The following is a 23,404-nucleotide window of genomic DNA, read 5'->3' as shown; positions in this document are numbered from 1 at the left end:
GGCTGCTCATTGCAGGCTGTGTGCAGGCTCTGCCCCACTCTCCCAGCTTCATTTCATCCCGTTCTGCTGCTGATGCCAGCATCCCCTTATCTAGTGACAGATTAGCACAGGTTGAATTTTCTATGATAGCAGTCCACAGTCTGTCTCATTGTATTTATTTTGTTCAGGCAGCTTTTCCCTGGGCTTGACAGTGTAATTTGTACAGATCTGTGCTGAATTTTCAAAACCCTCAAATGAGCTTTTTGTTAGTGGACAACTGATGGTGGAGACATTAAACAACAGAAACGCTGAGAAGTGAGCAGCACACCTAGCATCCAGGAAGGCTTCCTAACCTCCAGAGGTACTCTTTGGCAAAAGCTCCATGGTTCAGAGATTTTAATTAGATCTGATACTCCGGGTGACCAGCCAAGCATTAAAAGGCATAGCAGTTTTTCCGTTACATCCCTTGCTGTGGAGTTTTTTATTATTTATTTTAGATAGATGTGACAAAGAACTTCAAGATCCCAGTTTGCTTTGAATGGCACGAAGAGCTCTGCAGTCTGAGAGCTCCTTTCTGTGCACTGTGAACCAGAATGTGGCTGCCTGCAAGCTTGCTCCACACCCACCCTGCCCCCCCCTGCCTGGAGTAACATTAATGTGAGGTTGGAGGGAGTTTTAGGATCAGAAACTGTATTTCTGAGTGTTGCCAGCTCCTCCTTGGAGTCTGGAAGTGCAGCATTCTCCTTCTCGTCCTCGCTACTAATGGAGCTGCAGTGCCTGACAGCGCTGTGGATGAGATGCCAGGCAAAACCTGAACCCCTGCATCTCCGTTTCACCAGGAGAGCTCAGAGCAGAAGCAAACACAGCCCAGCTGTACACACAGAGGTAGAGACCAAAGCTGTCACTGCTGGAAACAGGGCTGGAAAAAACCCTCCTGCTGCCTGGCTTGCAGCACAGTCTGTTAGGTTCTGTGTCTGTGGACTCCCACAGAAGCCCAGTCACAAGCCCTGAATATGTCTGCCTTAAATTCACCTGGGCAGAAGGGCGATGCAGGATTCATCCACCTCTCTGGGGGAGCTCTCCCTTCCCTCTTGCTGCCTGGGGGTTCGTGTCCCACTCGGCACCTCTGTGTGCTGGCTGTGTTGGACACGTCTGCAGCACAACCCTGACTGCTCCGAGAGCTGATGTTCACCTGTCCTGCCATCGTGCTCTTCCATCTTTGCCGTGGGAAAGTGGCTGAGGCTGGAGTGGTGCTGGGATGCTGTGGGCAGCCCCTGTGCATGTGCTCACTGTGGGTACAGCTGGAGCTGGGAGCAGTGGTGGTGGAGCTGCCCTGGGCTGGAGCTGCGTGTGCCTGGGGGCAATACACAGACCTGAGGGTTTTGCTGTGTTTTTGTGAGCTAATAGCAAGCCACCAGTTAAATTCGAGGCTGCTCCCTACCCAAGTCCATTTATCCTCTGTTTTTGTTTTTTTATGACCCTGTCTGCCTCTGTCTCATTTCTTGTGTGATTCTTTGCGCTGGCTGTTCTGCAGCTTTCTGCAGCAGTGAGAGCAGTGGGTGTTTGCTGTAGCACGGATGCTGACCTCTGTGTAATATGGTGCAATTGCCGCTTCAAAGCCCAAAGGCTGAAGTGCTGGAGCTCTCCCTCAGAGCTGATGAGACCTGGGATCAGTGTGGGACTTCCAGGATGCTGTGTTCTGACTGAGCACTGCCAAAAAGAGAGCCAGCAGCACCCAGCACAGCCCCAAGGTGTGCTGCAAGTGGGGTCTGTGCTGGGGCAGCTGTTCACACCCAGCCCTGCCGTTTCACCCCATTCTTCTAGACAGAGGGATGCACTCAGCCTCCTCTAGTCCTTGAGAAGCACTCGATGAGAGATGTGTGGGTGGCCAGACAGGCACAGTCTGGTTCAGAGGCCCCGGGGACAGAGGGTCCTTCCTCCAGGTGAAGCTGGGGCAGGACTGGTGCTGCAGCGTGGGCACGCAGCAGCAGGGGAGTGTGGGTGTAAATCAGTAGGGCAACAGTGAGCGAGGGGGAGGCGAGTGCCAGCACAGAGGCCATTAAGGAGCAGAGGCAGTGTGGAGCTGGAGGATTAATGGAGCAGTAGCTGCAAGGCAGGGATGAGGGAGGGCTCCTTGCTGGGGGCAGATGGGCAGGACGTGGGCACATAGCAGGGCAGCATGAGTGGCCCAGCAGGCGATTTCCCATCTGCACTGCCATCCCCTCGGCCCCTTGTGTGTGACACATCTTTGTGTGTTTTTTCTGCAGCAACCCCAAAGTCCAGATAGAAGCGATTGAAGGAGGAGCGCTGCAGAAGCTGCTGGTCATTGTGGCTACAGAACAGCCACAGGCTGTCAAGAAGAAGGTGAGCAGGCAGGGATCACCTCTGGGTAAAGCCATTTGGGATGCAGCTCTTTACAGGGTATCACACCTTATAATTGCTCATGCGAGCATGAGACCTGTGCTGCATCCATTCTGGGGGCATCTGACGACTCCGTGCCCTCCAGCATGGTGCTGGTGGCCGGGTCACAGCTCAGTAGCCCTGATTGTTTCGTGCCAGCTCTGTGGTCTCACCCTCACTGCACACAGGGGTGCACATCCCCGCCTTGGGGCACAGGCTGGATGCTGCAGCTCTGCCGGGGGAGAGGCGGGGATGCCCGCAGCAGGCAACAAGCTCAGAGGGCAGCAAGCACAGGAGCTGACATTTGGAAGGAGCTAATTGCCAGAGCCCGCCCTGCGCCCTGCCTCTGGCAGTGGCCGGCAGCGGAGGCTTCGCAGCGTGGTGAGCAGCTCAGAGAGCCCCCAGCCAAATGTGCAGTGCTGTCCGTTGGGCTGGGGGATCCCTCGCTGCCTCCCCGCCGTGCTCCCCAGAGCGTGAGATCTAATTACCCTCGCTTTGGCATCTGATGCCACCACTGTTTGTTGGCCACAACGTTTTCTGTCGTCTCCTGAACATCCAGCCCCACTGCTTAACATGGTGACCTTCTGCAAGATGGAATTTGATGGGGCGATGCAACTCACAGCACTTTTGTTCGCCATTAGCAAACAGTGAAGTGCTGCATGAGTTTTAACAAGGGGCTTCCACAAACACGTTCCTCTCTGGTCTACGGCGAAACTCTGGGAGGGGCTGGGCGGTCCCCAGCTGTTTGGCTGCACCCTCGCTGCTGGGTTGGAGCAGTGCCCGCAGGCAGCTGCTGCACTGAAACTCCTCAGAGTGCTCAGGGACCAACCTGCAGCTCACTGTGGGATGGGAAGCATGGCTGGGATGCAGAGATCCTCACCAGCACCTCCTGAACCCTTGGTGGGTATGGACCCATTCCTTTCAGCAAACACAAATGCATCCTGCTGGCATTAGCTGGAGGAGAGTGGAGGAGAGGGATGAGCTCAGTGCCATCTGTGTTTCTGGGTGGCATTGTGGAGCTTCCAAGGGCAGAGCTGAGGCCCTTTTCCAGGAGGACAAAATTTCTGCAGCCAGTTCATGTGCCCACACTGCCCCAGCTCCCCAGGCCAGGTGCCCATGATGGGTTGGTTGTGCCCAGACTGTAGGTTTCCGCACCGATGCTCTCAGCACTGTGCGGCAGCGAAGCCAGAAGTGCATTTTTTCATTCCCTGGTCCTTTGGCCTATGGAAAAAAGGAGACAGAAACATCACTGATTTACCGGAGGCAACTCCAGGGATGTAAAATAGTAACAAATGGGGTCGAGGAAGCAATGGCTGTCAGCTCGGATCTGTCCGCAGCACAGGGCACGAGGCTCGCTGTGGTGCGGGGCGCTGGTGCTGCTGGATCCACGAGGCACCCACGGCCCCACAGTTCTGCCTGAGGGTGGTGTCAGCCCAGCACTGTGCTTGGGAGCAGTCATCAGAATGGGTCTCTTGACCCCTGCTTGCCCCCTGCCATGCCAACCCATCTGCTAGGGACGTCTGTTAGAAGTGAGCATACGTGGGCTGCTGCCACACGCACAGTATGTGACACTGCTCCTCAACTGGTCCTCTCCCTTCATGAGGCAAGAGAGATGATGGTGTCCAGATGGTGTCCTTGGTGTCCAGATCACCTTCAGCCCTGCTTTGTCCTCTTTGGGCATCTTTGCCCATGGCCAGGCTCAGTGTTGAGGGCAGAGGGAGGGAACTGCATGGATTGATGCTCTGAGATAGTGCAGGTGCTGGCTACGGGTCTCTGTGGGTCACCAACTCCTGCAGTGATGCTTGGGGAGGGAGTTCAGGTGGGCATGAGCTGAGGGTTGAGTGGGTGGGGTTGGAGAGGTTTGGGATGCTCTGCATGGCTGGGCAACCCAACGGGCTGCATGGGAGCTGCGGGGGGCTGCCCACACCCCTCTGTGCTGCAGCATTACAGCCCTGCTCCCCAGCTGACGCACCGCTCTCCTGCAGGCACTCTTCGCTCTCTCCTCGCTGCTGAGGCACTTCCCCTATGCCCAGCAGCAGTTCCTCAAGCTGGGCGGCCTCCAGGTGCTGCGTGGGCTCTTCAGACAGCCAGGGAGCTCAGCCCTGTGTGTCCGTGCTGTGACGTTGCTCTATGACCTCTTCGTGGAGAAGGTGAGGGCTGTGGGGCAGTGGGACGGGGCATCTTCTCTAGGGGAAGGGTCCCTCCCAGCTCCTGTGCTGGAGCTGCAGCTCCTGTGGCCTTATTTTCACATACTGTGGATTACTGCTGCCTTTCCTTGTCACCATTTGTTATTTAGTTTGTGTGTCTCTCTTACTCCAGAGAATGGGAATTAAATCCACTTTCACTCTGTTTATAGCCAATTTGCCCTGCAGATTATCACTGCTTTAACACTCGGATTCCAGGCACCGCAGAGGAACAGCTGTGTTCTTAAACAATTGTTTTCCATGGGATTTTGTGAAGGTGCACATTATTTTGATGGGCCTGAGATCCCATCAGGTGTGGGCTCTGACACCCTGTATGGGAATTGCTGAGTCCCAGCCTGAACCACTGATTGAGCACCTGGGGAAAGGACCCGGTGGGCCCTGGGAGCACTGATGAAGGCAGTTCAGCTGTGTGACTGGAAGGGGTGGAGCCTGGCTGCACCTCTCTTAGACCTCATTTAAGGGCTGACTGCCACTGGGGAAGGATCTCTGGTTGGAGATCCCTCCTTTGTGGGGTTTTCTTGTGAGCCTGGATTTTCAGAAATGGGTGAGCACCTTTCCTTTGTAACACTATTCCATTCACACTAGTCCCTTTGCTACTGTGCTCTTGTATTGCCCTTCCACTGCACTGACCTTCCTAATTGTAACGCTGTGCTGCCCTGCCCCTTTGCACGCAGTAGAAGGGTCTGCACACACAGAAGGGCCTGGCTCCTTCTGCCTACCTGTGTGCACCTCATGCAGTGCCACCTGCCCCAGCTTTGCTCTGGCTGGAGGAGCTCCAAAGGCCCTGCAGAGCCTCAGGTTTGTGCTCACATGTGGCTGTTGCTGCTTACAACTCTCCAGGCATAGCCCCTTCCAGAGCCTGCAGGGGAAGCAGGAGGATGCTGGAACCTGGTGGGGAGCAGAACTGGGCCAGATGTGGCCAGGTTTGGGGTTGCCTGGGTGAAACTGTGCGTCTAAATCATAAGGTAACACCAGCCCCTGTGAGTGCCAGCTCTGCACTGAGGTACAGAGCAGCATCTGAACGACATTTGTCTTCTTCTCTTTTTTCACCCCAAATCCTGAATGTTGAAGTACAAATGGGCATTCAGCAGTAGTGCTCCTGGGAAGTAGGGTTGTGGTGGTATCATTTCTCCTCGTCTCTATGCCCAGCAGTTCAGTGGCAGAGTGCTGTGATGGAGCAGCTGACCTGGGGGTAGCAGAAGAAAGGTTTGGAGAGGCGCCACGGACATCCTTGGGGACCCAGGTGACCCTGGGGTCAGGACTGTCCCCAGGGACTGTGAGAGGCACGGCTCTGCCTCTGTTCCCCTGGCTGAGGGTTTCTGCTCCTTGGCCCTATAGAAGCCTGAATCCTCCTTCACCTCACCTGAGATCCCTGGCACTGAGCTGCATGTGCAGCAGCGTGCATCGCACGTCTCCTTGCATGGCAGGAGCTGCAGTGTGCACCATGCAGTGTGTCACCTGCAGGCAGCAGCTACAGGTCATCATCTGCCCCTTGCCCTCCCACAGATGCTGCTGGAGGACTCTCAGCACAGCGACCAAGCGGAGGAGAAGGTGCAGCAGTACCGGCGGGTGCAGCTGGTGCCGGCTGTGCTGGAACAGGACTGGTGTGTGGCAGTGCCAGGGCTGCTGGCTTTGCCAGAGCACGACGCACGTGAGAAGGTACTGAAGGCGGTGGCTGTGCTGATGGCGTTCTGCAGGGAGCGCTTCCGCGGGGACACGGCCCTCAGTGCCATGCTGGGGCTGCTGCGCAGTGAGTATGAGGAGCTGGCAGCTGCCGAGCGCAGGGACGGCGATGGGGATGGGTACTTCCAGGAGCTGCTGGGCTCTGTGAACAGCATCTTGCAGGAGCTGGGCTGAGGCCGGAGCTCAGACGGGTCAGGATAACGGTGTGATGTGTGGTGTCACCTGTGTAAGTGCACTTTGAATAAATGGCTGAGCTAAGGAAGTCTCCCCAGTGGAAATGTGCCAAGAGTTTGTTATTGGATGGAAGTGCTGGGGGCACACATCCTTAGCACTGAGCAACTCTGGAAAACAGAGGTCTGTGCCCTGGAGGGGCAGGCCGGTTCCAGCTCACACTGCAGCCATCCTGACAAGGACCTGATGCAGATGCCCTCTGCAGCCCAGTATGGTGTGGTTCTGGGTCCGCTCCTTCCATCCCAGGAGAGAGTGGTGTGGTGAAGTGTGCCTTACCCTGTGCGGAACCTCTTGCTGCCTGCCTGCCTTCCTCCTGCCCTTAGAGGTGGGCTGCAGAGAGTGATGTGTAGTGCCCAAGGCCTCGGATGAGGAAGGTGCAAACTCCCAAATCCTGCTTGTGTGCTGTCCTGCTGCAGGTACGTTGCAATGCAATGCGGAGCCGCTTTGTAGAGCAGGCTGTGAGCACTTCTTCTTTCTGTGCTCCATCCCAGCATTGCTCTCTGGCAGCTGCAGGTATTCCAGTCAGTGCTGCTCCCACTGCAGGGCGGCAGTGTGACCCAGGGCCGGAGGTGCTGATGTTACCAACACCATTGCAGAAAAATAAATTAAAACCAATAAGGGAAGGCTGCTGGTTTTGTATGCAGCCCTCTGGCATTGCCCGTGAGCTCACTGCAGAGCTGCCTGCAGCCAGGCTGTGCCAGCCCTCACCCACTGGAGCTGAGGTATGTCTGGCTGTGGCTGTGGTTGATTGGCTGTCATCACTGCAGAGCAGTGCTAATTGCAAGTATTGATTTGGTGGTGGTTGTTTTTTTTTGTTTTTTTTTTTATTTTCATTCTCTCTTTGGGTTTTGATTTGGGCTGCCTTCCTGGGATTAAAAATTATTTTTGTTTTTGTTCCCAGCTGCCTGCTAAGGGCTAGGGTTGCTGTAGGGTTAAGAGTAAATACCATCTAATGGCAGTCATTGCTGGGGGGACAGATCTCAGTACTGGGGCAGAGCTGGGCCCTATGCAGTGCTAAATTGGACTGAAACATCCTGACTCTATGGCTCTCATGGCCCTCAGCCTACAGGGGTGTATGCAGCAGTGTGTGCTCTGTGCTCTGTATGCAGTGCCTTGCCAGTGCCATAGTCGGGCCACCTCCGGGCAGCAGTGAGGACAGCTGTGCCCAGGGAACCCCACAGCGGTCAACAGTGGTGTCCCTGCCCTCAGTGGGGGCTCATTGCAGAGAATGCAGTTCTGCTGGGCTTTGCCTTTTCTGCTTTCCCTCCCTGGTCTGTTGTGTCCCACCTTGCTCACATGGGGCCCAGATGCACAGCTGCACAGATGAGCCGCTCACCCCATGGCTTCGGGTGGTGCACATGGAGAAGTACAGCTGACAGCATTTCTATCCTACTGCCAAAGAAGTGCAGGGGACGAAGAATGGAAGAATGTCCTACAAGCAAAAGAAAAGAAAAAAGAGAAAAAAAAGAAGTTCCTGGAATTGCTTACCAAAAAGCACTCTGATGCTCAGGGAAGGTGCTGCTGAGATAGTGCAGGCAGTCCCTGCGGCCAGAACCCAGACCTAAGGGCTCTGCCTGCAGGCTCAGGCTGGAGGCTGAGCCCCAGCCCAGGCTCACAGCTTTTCCCACCACCCGTGACTGGGCAGCCACTTACCCTATCAGTATCTGCGAGCACCAACAAATGGGAGCTGCTGGCAGGCAGCGTGGCTGTGGTTGTACAGCACTTCTGCCCCAGAGACCACAGCGGGGAGCGCAGCGCTGCACCACAGCTGTGTATGCTGGGCTCTGTGAGGGAGGAGCTGCTCCTTTGGGTGCATGGGAGCTCCTGCTGCGCTCCTCCATCCGCAGAGGGAACAAGCAGCTGGGTGGTGTCCCTGAGCAGGGCAGCGCTGGCAGAACATCCCCTGTGCACTTCTTAGCACTGCTGTGGGCTGTGCTCATACACTGCTGCCAGAGGAAGAGCCTTCCCTCCAGCACTGCAGATGAGACAAACTGCACAAGTCCTTCCCCAGAGCTTAATTACATCAAGCAGTAATTACTGTAATTCTTCTCAATTGGCTCTAATATAGTTACGGTGCTGCTCCTGTGCTGAATGCAGCCTGCCTGGACCCCGGTGGCTCCTGAAGGCCAGGGATGCTCCCAAAAGTCACAGCAGAACATGGGTTTGCATTTACTTAAAACCTGGATGCATCTAAATGTCCGTTTGTTGCGATTTATTTTCGTAATGCTAATACATGGGGTGCTGGAGGAGTGGTGTGTTTGACAGCCACTGAACAGCGCGGGGAATAGAACCTTTCAGGCTATTACGTTAATGCCAGGAAAAAGAAAAGTCACACTGTGTGAAAGCAGACAGTAACCACGCATGGGAAAGACACACACTGTTAACCCTCGGGTGTTTGTGGGGCAGCAGAGCAGAACGGCCCCGTTGGGCAGCAGAGCTGCGGGCAGCAGTGACACAGCAGTGCACTGTCACCTGTCCTTGGAGGCTGCAGCACTTGGGAGCAAAATGGGCAACGTTACTGCAGTAACTCCTAATCCTGATCAGTGGTTGGGTAATCTGACAGCAATAAGCTTGACAGAGTAAATTGTGATTGAGGTAAATGGAATTAGAACATAAGAGCTGCCAATGAGCGGCTCTCAAATTCAGTTACAGTCACAGCACTGCACACACAGGGCACCAAATCCCGGCCCATGAACCGCTCCCAGCCTATGGGGAACGCGGGACCTCGCTGGCAGGAGTAGAACACACTGACAGTCGTAGCATGTAAATAAGAGTGAAAGGATGCCTGTAGGTACATCTCCACACAGTGCCCGGTCGCAGCGCAGCCAGCGAGAGCTGCTGGGTGCACACAGCTGTGCTGGGAAATGGGCACAGTGCTGACTGTGTGCATGTGGGAGGAAGCACCAACACCACGCACAGCACAACGCACGGGTGGGAAAAGCGACTTTATTGTGTCCTGCAGCCACATCGGCGGTCTGTAACCAGGCGTTACCACTCTCATGTCACACAGAAGCCAGCAGCCGTGCCCAGCAGCCACGGGGGCGCAGGGATGGGAAGCAGAGCACAGGGAGCAGCGCAGCCCCTCCTGGCCCTGCCCGGCCGTGTGCCATGCAGGAGGTGCTCGCTGTGTCCTCCTGCTCCTTTCAGCACACGTTGCTCACTGGCTCTCCCCTCCCAGCAGGAATACACATACATACATACGTTTCTAAAACTTTTTTTTCGGGTGAAAAGACCTAATTTTTCCCTCCTGATCACAAGGCAAAACAGCAGTCTCCAAGCAGAACGATTCAGCTATCAGCATTAACTGTTAGTGTTATTGTGAAAACTCTTTGGTTATAGAATATTTCATTTAAAGCGAGATTATACAAAATAATTTCCAGCTAGAAATACACCCCTGGAATCTAAAAGCAATCTAAATTAACACACTCTCGCAGGCTGGAGCTATACTGATAGGATTTGTAATTTGAGTATTTCCCCACATGATCTAAACAAAGTTATCAAAATTATATTAAGTAAATACATTTTGAGGAGTAGTAAACTTCTGAGAATCCTTAGAATATTAAAAGTAGAGTTCTGGAAGTAGCAGTAGTGGCCTAAAGGAAAAACCAACCGACAGAGACCTCTAAATGCTCTCCATCGCCTTGAACTCGCTGAGCGCCTGCACCGGGCTGACGTGCTTCTTCTGGGACGCCCGCTTGATTTTGGTCTGGGTCTCGTCCTGCTTCTCCCTCTTGACCAGGGGCTTCTTCTCCGGAGCCTTCATCTTCCAGGACACGGCGGGGAGGTTGAGCGAGGCCATGCCCTGCGACTTCTGGTACTTGGTGGACGCCACGTAGGACGCCTTCACCGTCTGCACCACGGCGTTCATCAGGTTCTTGGCCGCCTGGATGAGGGACATGGCACTGTCCACCTGCCGGAGGAACGGCGCAGTTACTCGAGGTGAAAGTGGCCGAGCAGCTCCATAGCAGTGCTGCAGGCTCTGCTGGGAGCAGCTACGGCTGCTCTGAATGGTTTTCCTCAGAATCTGCAGCCCGACCGCACGGCGATGTTCCCCTGCTGGCAGCGCGGACCGAGGAGCGCCATGCCTGCACACTGCTCCATGCTAATGGCAACCAAAGGGATTCGTGTTCCGCTGTTTGCTTTTGTGACTAAGCTTTAAAAGCAGCTTATTCTCTAATGAAATTAAAATCACGGTAATATCTTAATTACTGATAATAAACATTTGAAGTTATGTTACAAAGGGAGGAACGCAGTGTTATCTTCAGCCAGGCCTGGAGCCCTTTGCAAGGTGGTTCTACTGACAGGAGCTTAAAAATGAGAACTTTGGAAGCTGTAGTGTGTGGCTGATGGAGAGCCACACTGCAGGAGGTGAGGGCTGAGGTGTGTGCGGGCGAAGCGGGGCTGATTGCACTGTGGGCTTTGTGCAGGGCTGCTTCATCCCATCCACCCCGCACAAGACCAGGACCTGCTGCTCATAAATACCAACGATCCTCAGCAGATGAGAGCTCAGCAGCCTCTCCACATTTAAACTGCAGCATGTGTACATTTAGGGAAGAGCTGGGGGAAAATCCAAGCAAAAAATGCCCAGCAGCAAACAGTGTGAGCAGGACTTGGAGGACTGCACGCTGCGGACCGTGGTGGCAATCTGAGCTGTGCCACGCAGCAAAGCATTGCCCTCCCCTGCCCCAGCCATCGCACTGCCAACGCTGCACTGCCGGCCACTACTTCCATGGCTCTTCACAGCGGGAGGAATCCCATCCATTGCACTGAAAGCAAGGAGGTGCTGTTCTAAAGGAGCTCTCAGATTGCTCAGGGTGCAGTGCCAGCTGCCTGGGCTGCAGCTCTGCCTTCACAAAATATTTGCTGCCTCAGGTTGGGGAGGATGCCGGCGCTGACGGAATTCCCTCGCAGACTCAAGGCCTTCCCCTGTAACCTGACAGAGCTGAACACAGCCCCAGCATCACTCAGCCCCATGGGCAGATTGGAGGGGAGCAGATAAAGCGACAGATTAGATGGCAGATGCCTGCTCACACAACTAATTTATGGCAGGAGGGTATGTAAATTCTGAAGAAGCTGAATAATGGCAGTAAAACCCTGGAGTCCACATTACTGTGTAATGACACATCCGCTCCTCTGACAGCACAATGCCTTCAGCCTCCCAGAGAGCAGCGCATCATGCAGCAGAGCTGCGTGGCACCAAACATCCATCCTGCCCCATCTCATCCCATCCCATCCTCATCTCCATCCCCATCCCCGGAGGTGGATGGGCAAAAGCACTGCAGGTTACACATAACCAACCAGGGCAAAGAATACAGCAGGGCACAGTGCATTCTGCTCTCCCCCTCCCAGAGAGCCACCTCAGCTCCCTCTTAGGAGGAAGTTTTTCAGGAAGGGCAGTGAAACAACTGCGTGCTACACAATGGCTGCAGGGCAGCCCAGGACAGAGTTCAGAGCTACTGAAACCCCTGCACTGCTCAGGGCACGGCTGCTCAGAAATGTTAGCAGCTCTGGGGGCACTACAGGACCCCGTGTGCTCCAGGACTCTGCAGATACTCGGGTGGGTTCAGCTGCGCTGACTGAAGTGATTTAACCTTCCTGATAGTGAAATACCATCTGGAACAGCGGCAGATCGCACGGAGTAAAGCGAACCTGTCCTCAAACACTGCTGAGTGTGGAAAAGAGAAGCATTCCCTTCTCTTTCTGTACTCTTTCTCCTTTCAAACATTAATGAGCAGTTGCTACCCTTGAGGAAAGAACCATGCAGAGCCACACTCCTACGTACCCCGGACACGACGAGTTCCCCTCCAAGGTTCTGCACTTCGGCCTTCACTTTGCTGCAGATGTTGAGCTGGTGGCAGTACAGGGCGATACGCTGCAGGTAGGCCAGCAGGTCCTGCTTGCAAGCTGAGTCTGGGCACTGCAGGGAGAGAGACAGCAAAGGTTGGCGTGGGGATGGGAGAGCTGCAGCTCAGCCACTCTAACTGCTGCTTACTGCTGCAGTTCTGAGCTTTGGCTTTCTTAAGTCAACTGTTCAATATGTGGCTAAATACACACAAACCCTACAAGCAGTAAATAGGGCAGTGGGAACCTGAGCTGCCCGGGAAGATAGGGAAGGCACCTGGCTCTTGCAAGCTGCTGAGCTGGCTCACACAGCCTTCCCTCTGTGCTGGACAGAAGCAGCAGCAAGGACTGCAGATTCCAGGTAGCTGCTACTAACCCACCCCCCATTCCTAGTCTTAAGTGCCATAAGCTAGCAGATGATAAACCCAACAGTTACCTGATGATATCCCACAAAACAGGTATTTTCCTGACAGCTGTTCCCACATTGCAGCGGTGTGGAAGTGAGATCTCTCACCTGGCACAAAATACAATTCCTCAAGTGCTTGCTGAAGCACTCAGCCATTCCATGGGAGTAACTCCTTCAGTTTTGTATTTTCCAGCACCCCACATATTCACACAGGGAACCCAAACGCCCTCCAATGCCCCACAGCACTGCCCAGCACTTCCCAGTACCACCTCTGCACAACAAGCAGCTGCAGTGCCATCCCAGCTGTGGTGGGGACACAGCATCACCAGAGGTCGGAACAGCACTGCCCACCCCACACACTGCACCCCAACACCGATGTGCTACGAGGCGCCTTCAGATGAAGACTGACCACAGAGATGGTGGGCTGGGAAAAATAACTTCACATGTGGTGGCGATTTGCTGCTTAAAGCCTTGCTGGCAGTCAGGCTTACTGCCTACTGCCTCATGGCCCGTCCTCGCCTGCCAGAGAAAGGAAAAGCCCAGCTCTCTGAGCCTGCCTGCCACCAGGGACCTCCAGTTGAACACATCTTCTGGACAGAGCGCAGTGGAGGGTTGCAAAGAGCATCAAGGCCTGGAGCATCTTTTTTGTGGAGGAAGAGCCCTGGGGCAGCTCAGCATGGAGGTACCTGTGACAACCCTGTGGTGCCCTGTGATACTGTGATTCTGTGCTCGGGGTGGCAGCAGTCGCCTTCGTGCCCCCCAGCCAAGCTAAGGACACAGTGAGGCACCTGCAGCTCTCTCCTGGTTTCAATCAGCGAAGTGAAAACTGAATAACAAAGAGGTGAGGTCTGCTGGTTATTTTCTTAAGTGAATCAACAGCAGCCAGCAGTGCAAGATGTTTTAGAGAAAGCCCACAAACACTGTGGGCCAAAGAGCTAATGAAACCCTGCCATTAGCATTTGGGAAATGCTCTCCATCTCCCGAGCAGCGCAGCTAAGGCTGAGTGCTGACACATGCACACTGCGCTGTGGCAGGGGGTTGTGCACAGCTCAGGGTGCTGTACGGGTGGGAATTACTAAGAGCCTGCTGCGTGCTTACCTGTGGTGGCAGGAGGCAACCAAAGAGCAGTGGGGAAGTAAAAAATGGGACAGGAGATATTACTCAATAGTAGACATCAATATGACATGACTGGGAAACCCACAGCCTACAGGGTGTGCACTAATTCTGTGAGCAGAGCGGAGAATTCAGTTCAAAAACCAATGATGTCTGCAAAGAGATATTACCCAAGATAAAAGGCAGCACTCAAGGCCAGGCTGGATGTGGCTCTGGGCAGCCTTCCATCACTACACACAGCACCACAACGGGGTGGGTTTTCCCTTTCTAAGTATTTCTACATTAAAAAAAACAAAACGGAGAATGGCTGTCCTGCTGCAAATCATTTTTGTTTGTGTTGTACTCATAACTCCTTTACATTCTCCCATTCAAAACAAGCAGGCTGCTGCTCTGAGTGAAGGATGGAATACCTCTGGGGAAATCTGCGGGCTGATGGCTAGACGCTTCTCAGCAGACATGAAATAGCTGGGATAACAGCTTTTATGCTTTCGAAGGCACTGTGTTGTAAAGCTGGCTGGCAGCAGGAGCTGGGAGCCCCAACATGCTCACACCAGGGCTGTGATTCACCACTGCCACGTGGCCTGCAGGACACGAGGACAGCTCTGCTTGCTCACAGCCATGTGACACAGGAAGGCAGAGTGGCTGCACGCAGTCCTCTGTCAGCTATGTCTACATTACGGCGAGCTTCTACAGAGCATGTAAGCACATCTAATGAAATATGTAAGGAGGATGTATTAGCAGGGTGTGGAGTCACAAAAAAGCCATATTCCTGTCAGAGTGACTAACTGGGCTTTCCTGCTCGTTTTATCTCCTGACCTGTGCTTCATCTTTTACATTTCTACCGACTTGATGCCTACTAAAAGCAGCCATTTAGCCTTCCTCCTCTCTTTCAGCACTGCTTGGTGCAGAAACCCATGCACCAGGTTTGTGTAAAACACATGAACTAGAAAAAGGAGCACTGTGAACTTTCAGCCCAACACAAACTGCTCCTCGCCTCATTTCCCTAAGGCAGCAATGGCACCTGATCCCCAGAAATACAGCTGGCAGAGTGCTACAGCAAGGAGCCCCATTTTAAACAACACTTTCCCACTTTTGCTCCTCATCAAACGTTTTTCACTGCACTATTAATAAACTGAGGTGAGCACAAAGTCCTCCTGATGCAACACTTAATAGAGATCTGCATTACAAAGATTTAATTCCAGAGTAAGACGACTTCATTAGAAGCCTGGAATTATCAATTACAGGCTTCAGATGCAGTTCAGAGCAAGACTGAAAGGCAAGCAACAGCTGCACAAAACACAGTTCATAGCAGTCATGATCTCAGACCTCACCTACTTGCCTTTCAGGGCACCTTCTGAAGGCAGAGCATTATTATGTTTGCTATTTGGGTGTGGACTGAGACCAAAGGTGTTTCTGCTTGGCCCAGCCCAGCTTGTGCAGTGGCACAGGATGCATTGCAGAAACCCTGAGCTGGCCACGCTCAGTCCTACAGAATTCTTTCCAAATTCTGTAGCACACAGAGCACAGCAGCTGCACCACAGCCTGTGATGATGCAGAGCACCCAGCACTCCTGGCTCCACATCTCCATCAGCTCTGGCTGAACAGAAGGAATAATGCTGGCAGATCTGACATGAACGGTGAGGCCACCATTCATCTATGGGGCATTTGAAAATCATTCAATATTAAAAAGCTGCCTCAGAAATAATATTACAGGTTGTGCAAATAGGCCACGTGCAGTAATTACAGCGTGGCTACGCAGCCTTGTCATTGCTTTGGGAAGTGTTGGGCAGCTTGAGCATGATGAAAACAACAGGAGCTGATCCAGCTTTGCTCACTTAGAGGCACTGGCCTGGCTGCTGCGTGGCACACAGCAGGGCTGCCAGATTGCAGGTGCTTGGTTGAAGCCAGGGAGCTGCAGGTTTCATGGCTGGACGTATCTGGCTGCTTACACTGCTGAGGGTGGCAGGAGAGCAGCAAGCAGGAGAAGACTACAATGCAACTCTGGACATTCAGTTCAGAAAAGCAGCCCGGACCTCACAAGTAAGCACACGTTGTATTCATCATGTCTGCAGTACGAAAGATCTGCTGTTGCTCATTTGTGCTGGAGGGTTATGAAAATGAACCCCAACTTACGTGGTCAGCAATAGTGCGTCCCAGCTTGTCCATCCTTGACCCAGCCTCTGCAATCTTCTTGGCTGCACTAATCACATCTGATGTATTTTTCAGTGGACCTTTACCTCTGTAAAACAGAACGGATCGCACCTCCTAGCATCAGAAAAACACAAGACTGAACAAGACACTGCACTTTCTATTGCTTATTACAGCACAAACACACCTGACAGCACAAATGAGGCTGCACAAGCAGGCAGGTCACAGGAGCAGCCATTACTGCCTCTTCATGCACCTCCCAGGCAGATCCCCCCCGCAGCCTCTCCCCACGTTCAGATTAAATGCAGGAATAAAAACATCTTAAAACTTTACTGTTTCAAGCAAACTAATTATGATGAGAGATAACATTTTAGAAGACAGATTTGTAATTTGCATGGAACGCAACATCAAGTTTAAGAAATAGTGTTGTATGAAGTCTAGTAAATGGATTTCAAAAGCCATCAAAAAAACTCTTTCTTTTGCAAATAACTGCGTGAGGAACTATTTTTGCAGCTCAGCAATATCAAGAAGCCCATAGAACTTAATGTTGTAAAGAACTGCACAACTATATATATGTTTAGTTGCATGTATATATATATATACATATACATGTACTCTTTGGGACCAGATCACCCTGAAGAAATAAAGATTGCCAGGCAGTAACTGCATGCATCTACAGATCAATTTGAACAGTCATTACACCGCATCACTGCACAGCAACGCCTCTCCCAGGTTAACACCCAGCCTTTAACAGGTTAACATTTAAAGGAAATTACAAGAAGCAGGACTGCTAAAAAGGATCCCCATCTCATGCAGTTCTGAGGGAAGGTGCTGTGTGCACAAATTAAAAAGACTCACCTGGTGAAGTCTGTCATTTCCATCATAATCATACACATTTGTTTTGCCAGAACAATTATATCATTACCGCTGTCATCCCATTTTGATACTTCAGCATCCAATTTGCTCTTTTCTTCCTGGAAGCTCGCTACCTGCTCAGCAATCTTGGCCTTTTGCTCTTGAGGGAGCTGTGCCATGATAGCCTGAAAGAGAGAGCTTTCTCACAGAGCCTCCTCCAGCCACAGTGCAGAAGGCCTTGTGGAACATTTCACTGATAACCAATTTGAGGTGTGTAGATGGGGGATAAAACTTTAATAGCAATCCTCTACCTAGAGGGTTTCCAAAATGATCTCCTTCCATTTTGAACACAAAGTTTATGCTGTATGAATTACGACCAGCACTAAAGAAGAAAAAATGCCCGGACAGACAAGCTGACATTCAAAGCACAGGCGTCTGCATGGCAAAACTGTGAACTCCAACCATGTTTGCCACATGTTACCATCCATCAAAGAACAGCAGCACGGCGAGGAGGGACTTGCCTCTTCTCTAAATGAAAGAGTTTTGGAAGGAGGATCCACGTGGGTATCTTTCAGTGTTGTAATGCACAAAGGAAATATTATGGATCTGGCAAAAAATGCTATTTTGAAACATGAATGCTGAGAAAAGTGCAAGTGGAAATAAAGAATATGTGCTTACTCATGCATAAAATCTACTAGCATAGGTTTATGGCCTGTATGAGCCTCAGTGCCTTTGCCTTCATAAATACTGGGAGCATTGGTGCCTCCAGCAGCAGGTGAAAAGGAGCTTTAGGGTGAAATGCATCTGGCAGCGCCGTGCTGAAAGGTGAATGAGAACTGTCTGCATGTAAGTAGAAGGAGGGGAGGCGCACAGAATGGAGGGTGCAGCCCCAGGAGGGAGAGCACAAAAGCACTTGGAGTTTGCAGGGCTCCAAAGCCAATGTGGCAGTTTGATAAATAAGGCCTCACCACTCCTGTCTGGCTGTGGACAAAAAGAGCCTTCAGAAAAATCTTTTGTGGCACTTGCCCAAGAGGATAAATTGCTATTGATCCAGAAGGGAACACGTCAAGCAAGAACACAGGTAAGGCCTGCTTTTCCTTCCATGTACCAATTTTAAGCTATCACCTGTTAATGATTATGCATTACGTACCAGTACTTTCATTTTTAACAGTCATAGGAAATTCACTTAGTTTAAATTACTTCATTTTCCAGCTGCTTTCCACATCATCTTGATTAAAGGCCCAGTGGCCAAACGTCTGCATAGGAAGACCTTACGTAAAAACTGCCTGAGCTGCAAAGTTTCATGCCCACACAGTCAGTATTACCTGTCCTGTATCTTACTGCACACACTCCTTGCCTAACTAAAGGGCAGTGCCTACAGTGTCTGGTTTAGGTTGGATGTCAGGGGAAAGTTCATAGAATCATAGAATCACCAAGGTTGGAAAAGACCTAAAAGATCATCCAGTCCAACCGTTAAGTTCTTCACTGTGAGAGCGGTGAGGTGCTGGAACAGCTGCCCAGAGAGGCTGTGATGCCCCGTCCACCCCTGGAGGTGTTCAAGGCCAGGTTGGATGGGGCCCTGGGCAGCCTGGGCTGCTATGAAATGTGCAGGTTGGTGGCCCTGCGTGTGGCGAGGGGTTGCAGACTCATGATGCTGGAGGTCCTTTCCAACCCTGGCCATTCTGTGACTGTGTGTGATTCTCTGGAGCAGCTCATCAGTATGAAAAGCATTCCGATCTTTCAGAACGCCTACAACAACACACAGGTGTTCGTGCCATCCGTCCACCAGCACTGCTGCATCTCACTTGAACTCCTTTTCCAAAGGAAACTGGAAACAGAACGGCTGCTTTCTGATCTAACGTTTCCACCAACATTTAACCTGGATCTTCAGTATGAGCTGAACTGCTTCTTGAAAGCAGGACAGGCTCTGCCAACACACCGATTTCTTCCTTACCCTTGCACTTTGTCCAGCAATGAGTTGGTCATCTTCTGTCTGAATGCTTGTTCTGCTTCGGACGTCGAAATCCTCCGTCTCGAAGTCGGAATCATCCAACTCCTCGGGGGTCTGAGGGGAGAGAAGTGCACCAAGATCAGACAGCAGTTTGAATGGCTCTAAAACCAAAGAGAACGCCGTGCTTGTGAGAATGGAAACAAACAAAGGTAAGAGTGACTCAATGTTCTGAGCAGGAAGGTGCATCAGGCCAGTGTGTGGAGCGCACAGCTGAGTGCTCATGTTAAACACGGTAGAAATCCCCCAAATTACTGAGCATTCACTGAACATCTGAGATTTGTCAGAGGACACAAATGCACAGAGGAGCTGAAATACAGAAAAAGTCTTTCCAAAATGAACATCACCTTTTGCAACTTTGATAAATGTAAAAGCTTCGCTTGACATTCTGAAGCTAGAAGTACATACAACTTGAAGCCGTGGTTCACAACCACGGACATCTTTAGCACAATTATGAATCAAAGCATCGACTGAATTAACAACAGACAAAATGTATCGAAATTTAGTCTTATCCCCCAGGAGAAACTTAAAATTTTTAGCTAGTGAGGGCCAGCTTTTATGTTGTAGGCTAAACCCAGCTGACCTATTTCCCACTCGCCTAGAATTTATTTTTGCTACTGCCAGTCTATGGCTGGCAACATTTTTACAAAGCTTATCAGTTCAAACAGCATGTTTGTTAAAATACTGCATGCATCTCTGCTAAGAACTTGATGGTAGTTCTGCAGAGCTGGATCAACAAAGAACTTTGCTGATCAATGCCACGAACTGTGATCAATAGACAAAATGCAAACAAAGTCTTTGCTCTTCAGGTTTCTTTCCCATGCTCAATTTCATAAACTTGTTCCCTGACACTGATGCAGACATCTCATAATATACTTGAAATATAAACACTTATGAAAAGAGTTGCAAAAAAGCAGAGATGGCTGAGTGTGCTGACAATTGACACGCAGAGCATTTGGGCCCCAGCTGCTGCCCATGCCTGTAAGAACTGGGCAGGGACGTACAGTGCTGAGTACATCCGTGTATCAGTGTTTTAAGAAAAGGGTAAAAATTCCCCCAAACCCATTCTGCCACATCTTTAGGAAGATGCTGACAATGCCAGAGCCCCTTCTCTTCCTGTCCATCCCACAGCCCGGGGGCAAAGACTCTTCTGGGGCTGACAGGAGGTTGCCTGGGGACCAGAGAGCAAAGAGCTTTGTTTCAATAACTAAAGAGAGAGTGAGATTTTACTTCTGAAAACAGGCTGCAGAAGCACAAAAGTCAGGTAAAGAAATTACTTTTCCTTCTGGTTTCCAAGCAGCAAGCCCCGGGGCTCAGGGTCAGCCAGCGTGCTGCCCCAGCCATGCTGTGCAGCATCCTGCTGCCGGGCGGCCGTGCCTGCGCTCAGCCAGAGCCCCCGGCCTGCGGAAGTGGGGGCTCTGCACCTTCTCTTTTATCTAAGTGCATTCTACACCTCACAGCCCTCTGGACAACAAATAACAACTCCTTGACTTTTTTTATAGGTCGCCAATGTGTCAGCAGTGTGCTGCTGCCAGCGACTGGCACCCTGACATCAGCGACAGGGGGAAATGTCAGCAGTCCTGGCACTGCCAGCTCTGCTAATTACTGCCGACGTGCAATTGGCAGCCCTGCTCCCATGTCCTGAATAACAAGGACTCTAGCAGGGGGTGAATCCAATTAGCTCGTCTGCGGAGCAGGAAAGCACTGATATCTTCATAAAATGTTGGCTCTCTATAAATCCCGAGCGTAAATACAAGAGAATTATACGGAGAGCACATATGTGGCTGTCAGCTTTTCTTCTGATTTTCTATCTGATTCTGTGCTTTAAGCAGCAAACATGGAAGACAGAACTGCAATGGTTACTGTAATCACATATGTTGTGGGGCTGCGCGCTGTCAATCTACAGAGATGCATCTGCATGGGTTGTCGCTGTGAAAGACACGGCGAGCTCAGCTGCGAGGCATTCAGTGTGGAGTCGGGGGGCACAGGGGAAAGCAAACGAGGAATAAAAGCTCCACACTTCTGTTTGCTGCGCCTGGCTCCTGCCCCTCTCCTCCATGCTGCTCTAGAGATCTGCCCGTAGGCCGGCCTCAGCCAGAGCTGTGCTCTGCGTCCCTCCAAACAACTGCAGCAGCTCCTCTGCCCCTTCGCTGCTGCCCCCAGGTCTGTGAGCCGGTCTCTTTCTAACGAGCCAATTAATGAATACAAGCTATAGAAACCTGGAGAGAACTACAGACTGAGCTCCTCTAAACCCATTTTCAGCTAACCAGCATTAATTCTCAAAATTTACTTAAGAAAGAAACATTAAGCTTTACTTTGAGGCTCTTAAACCATGAAAAAGCAACTACAGTAGGAATTCACTCGCAATTGTTAAATCAAAGGTCACTGATTTAGCACATTAATAAACGAGGCATTAACATGATTTTATAAAAGATGCGTGAAGGGTATTTAGCATCACCACTCAAGGCTATCATTGATGCTCAGATCTGTTTAATGAATCTGAGTCAACACGCACTTCTGAAGTACTCCACAGAGTGATTAGCACTTTTTAAGACTGAGAACGTTAACATGAGCTAAATGAAAATCTTACGCTGTCTGCCTGGAATAAAATTGATGTGTTGTAACTGGGGGAAAGTGAGCAGAGACTGAAAGCAGCTGAGGTAAGTGACACTCACTCTGATCATCAATACAGCTTTCCGGATATCTCGGATTCCATCGTACACCAGTCGCGAAGCATCGATAAATTCATTTTCATCCATTGGCTGAGCAGGGTCTGAACTCAGAGCTTCCACAGCAGCTTCCACTTGCTCAGTAAACCGTGGCATAACTGTATTAAGAGCACAGAAGAGCCGTCATTTCCAACCCAGTAACACAGATACCCTCAGAGGTGAGGTGTGCTGTTAACTGTTGCTGGAAAGTGTGCAATAGTTCCCTTTAAACTGGAAACATTTCTTACAAATGAACACCAACACCGTTGCTTCAGTCCTATCTCCAGGGCACTTCGTGTTTATTCTGCTGCTACTTGTTTTCTTCCCCCACACACAGTGAAAAGTTTGTCCCACCCTCCTAGTGCACAAAGAGCAAAGTCCTGGGGGATCAGTTACATTCTATGGGATACAACGTTAAGCACTTGTCTAACATGCCTCTAGACACTGTGGCGGCACACATCACGAGGCCGGGGCTGAGCACGGCACTGAGCAGGGCAGCGTGCACCTCTGTGCCCCAGTGATTCACCGCCGCAGGAAGAACATCTCAGAGCCATCTGCAGTCTGTTTGGCTCCTCAGTGCCACCCGTGATTCTTCATCAAAGTTGTAATTAAAACAAAAACAGCAACTGATCCTTAGCATAGCACTCATTGAAGCGCCCAGAACCATTTCTTACCCTAGATGGATGTTACCAGCCAGTTCGCAGCAACACCCACATTTACTCTATGGCATGGGGGGGCTGGGACCTACAGTGCTTCTTTTACAAGCTATACAAAAATGCACGCTCATTCTGCTGGGGCAATGCAGCAGAAACCCTTCCAGATCGTGGTACAGCACTGCAAGATGCCCGGCGTGCCCACAAGCCCTGGCTCGCTGTCTGGGACTCATTCCTGGCACTGCCACCTGGCTCGGCTCAGGCTGACAGCCAGCACAGCCAGGGAGACCTTTTGTGCTGCTGAGTTTTAAGCCAGTCAACAAAGCAAAATTACTTTTCTCATTTTGCAACAGCTCTGCAAATAACTCCCACTAATTTTCATTACAGTATGTAAATGGAGTGTTTAACAGGTTTCACGGGCACGCTGCTGTCCTTTTGCCCACCCACTTGGAAGCTGTGTGAACCTGGGGTCCTGCAAGAGCTGCCTTACCTGTGTTGGACAGCAGCTTCGTCGCTTCCAGCACCTTCTCGGTGTAGACTCCAGGTTCGTAGTTATCCATTTCAGAGGTGACAACATGAATGACTCGAGCAGCACGTCCTCGAATTGCACCAGCTGTGCGGTCTAAACCATCAACATCTTTTTCTTGGAGAGCAATGACACATTTGTTTACATCTTCTAAAATATGGTTCTCTGGTGGTAAAAGAAGGAGGATTTAGATGGTAATATCTTCTTTTCTGTCGTGTACATCAGCATTACAATTTCTCAGCGTGTGACCTGCTCTAAAAAACCTCCAGCTAGTTGCTGTAAAGCATTAATTTTTAAGCTTGCTACAACCAGCCAACAGCTGCCTGTCCAAACCAAGAACCAGCGGTCCGCTCATCTGGAGGCATCCAAACCTCTCACCCCCTTTCTGTACTCAACTTTGCCAAGACAAAAGCTGGCTTCAGCTGGAGCTTCCCTCAACTCGTTTCTCCCCATACCCCAGCCCTGGGCTGCCAAAGCCCTTGTTCCAAATACCTGCAAGCCACTCCCGCTGTCATTGCACATACGTGGCCCAGGCCACACCTCACCCACTGATGCCCTGACAGACAGAGGCACTGGGTGCAGGTTTCTGGCCTCCTGCATAGAGTTCTCCTACAACCACACACCATGGGATGGTATCACACTGTCAGCC

General features: G+C 51.4%; 2 protein-coding genes across 5 annotated transcripts in view; one reads left to right on the top strand and one right to left on the bottom strand.

Annotated features, from left to right (window-relative positions):
- The window catches only part of SIL1 (SIL1 nucleotide exchange factor), a 90,043-nt gene extending 83,505 nt beyond the window's left edge, over positions 1-6,538 (top strand). For all 4 annotated transcript variants that reach the window (XM_052684921.1, XM_052684920.1, XM_052684919.1 and 1 more), the window contains 3 exons: positions 2,247-2,343; positions 4,365-4,529; positions 6,090-6,538. In XM_052684921.1, coding sequence (XP_052540881.1) covers positions 2,247-2,343; positions 4,365-4,529; positions 6,090-6,440 — 613 coding nt within the window. In that variant the 3' untranslated portion in view covers positions 6,441-6,538. The remainder of the gene's footprint in view (positions 1-2,246; positions 2,344-4,364; positions 4,530-6,089) is intronic.
- Positions 6,539-9,426: 2,888 nt separating this feature from the next.
- CTNNA1 (catenin alpha 1) overlaps positions 9,427-23,404 on the bottom strand; it is a 108,050-nt gene continuing 94,072 nt past the window's right edge. The window contains exons 12-18 of the mRNA XM_052684877.1: positions 22,720-22,920; positions 21,544-21,695; positions 18,815-18,925; positions 16,864-17,045; positions 15,991-16,096; positions 12,280-12,414; positions 9,427-10,407 (exon numbers count right to left, since the gene is read on the bottom strand). Of these exons, the coding sequence (XP_052540837.1) occupies positions 10,120-10,407; positions 12,280-12,414; positions 15,991-16,096; positions 16,864-17,045; positions 18,815-18,925; positions 21,544-21,695; positions 22,720-22,920 (1,175 nt within the window). The 3' untranslated portion in view covers positions 9,427-10,119. The remainder of the gene's footprint in view (positions 10,408-12,279; positions 12,415-15,990; positions 16,097-16,863; positions 17,046-18,814; positions 18,926-21,543; positions 21,696-22,719; positions 22,921-23,404) is intronic.

This window comes from Tympanuchus pallidicinctus, unplaced genomic scaffold (genome assembly GCF_026119805.1).
Source record: "Tympanuchus pallidicinctus isolate F22 unplaced genomic scaffold, pur_lepc_1.0 scaffold21, whole genome shotgun sequence".
Classification (NCBI taxonomy): domain Eukaryota; kingdom Metazoa; phylum Chordata; class Aves; order Galliformes; family Phasianidae; genus Tympanuchus; species Tympanuchus pallidicinctus.
Note: the sequence above shows the minus strand (reverse complement) of the source record. Positions and strands in the feature narration are given on the sequence as shown.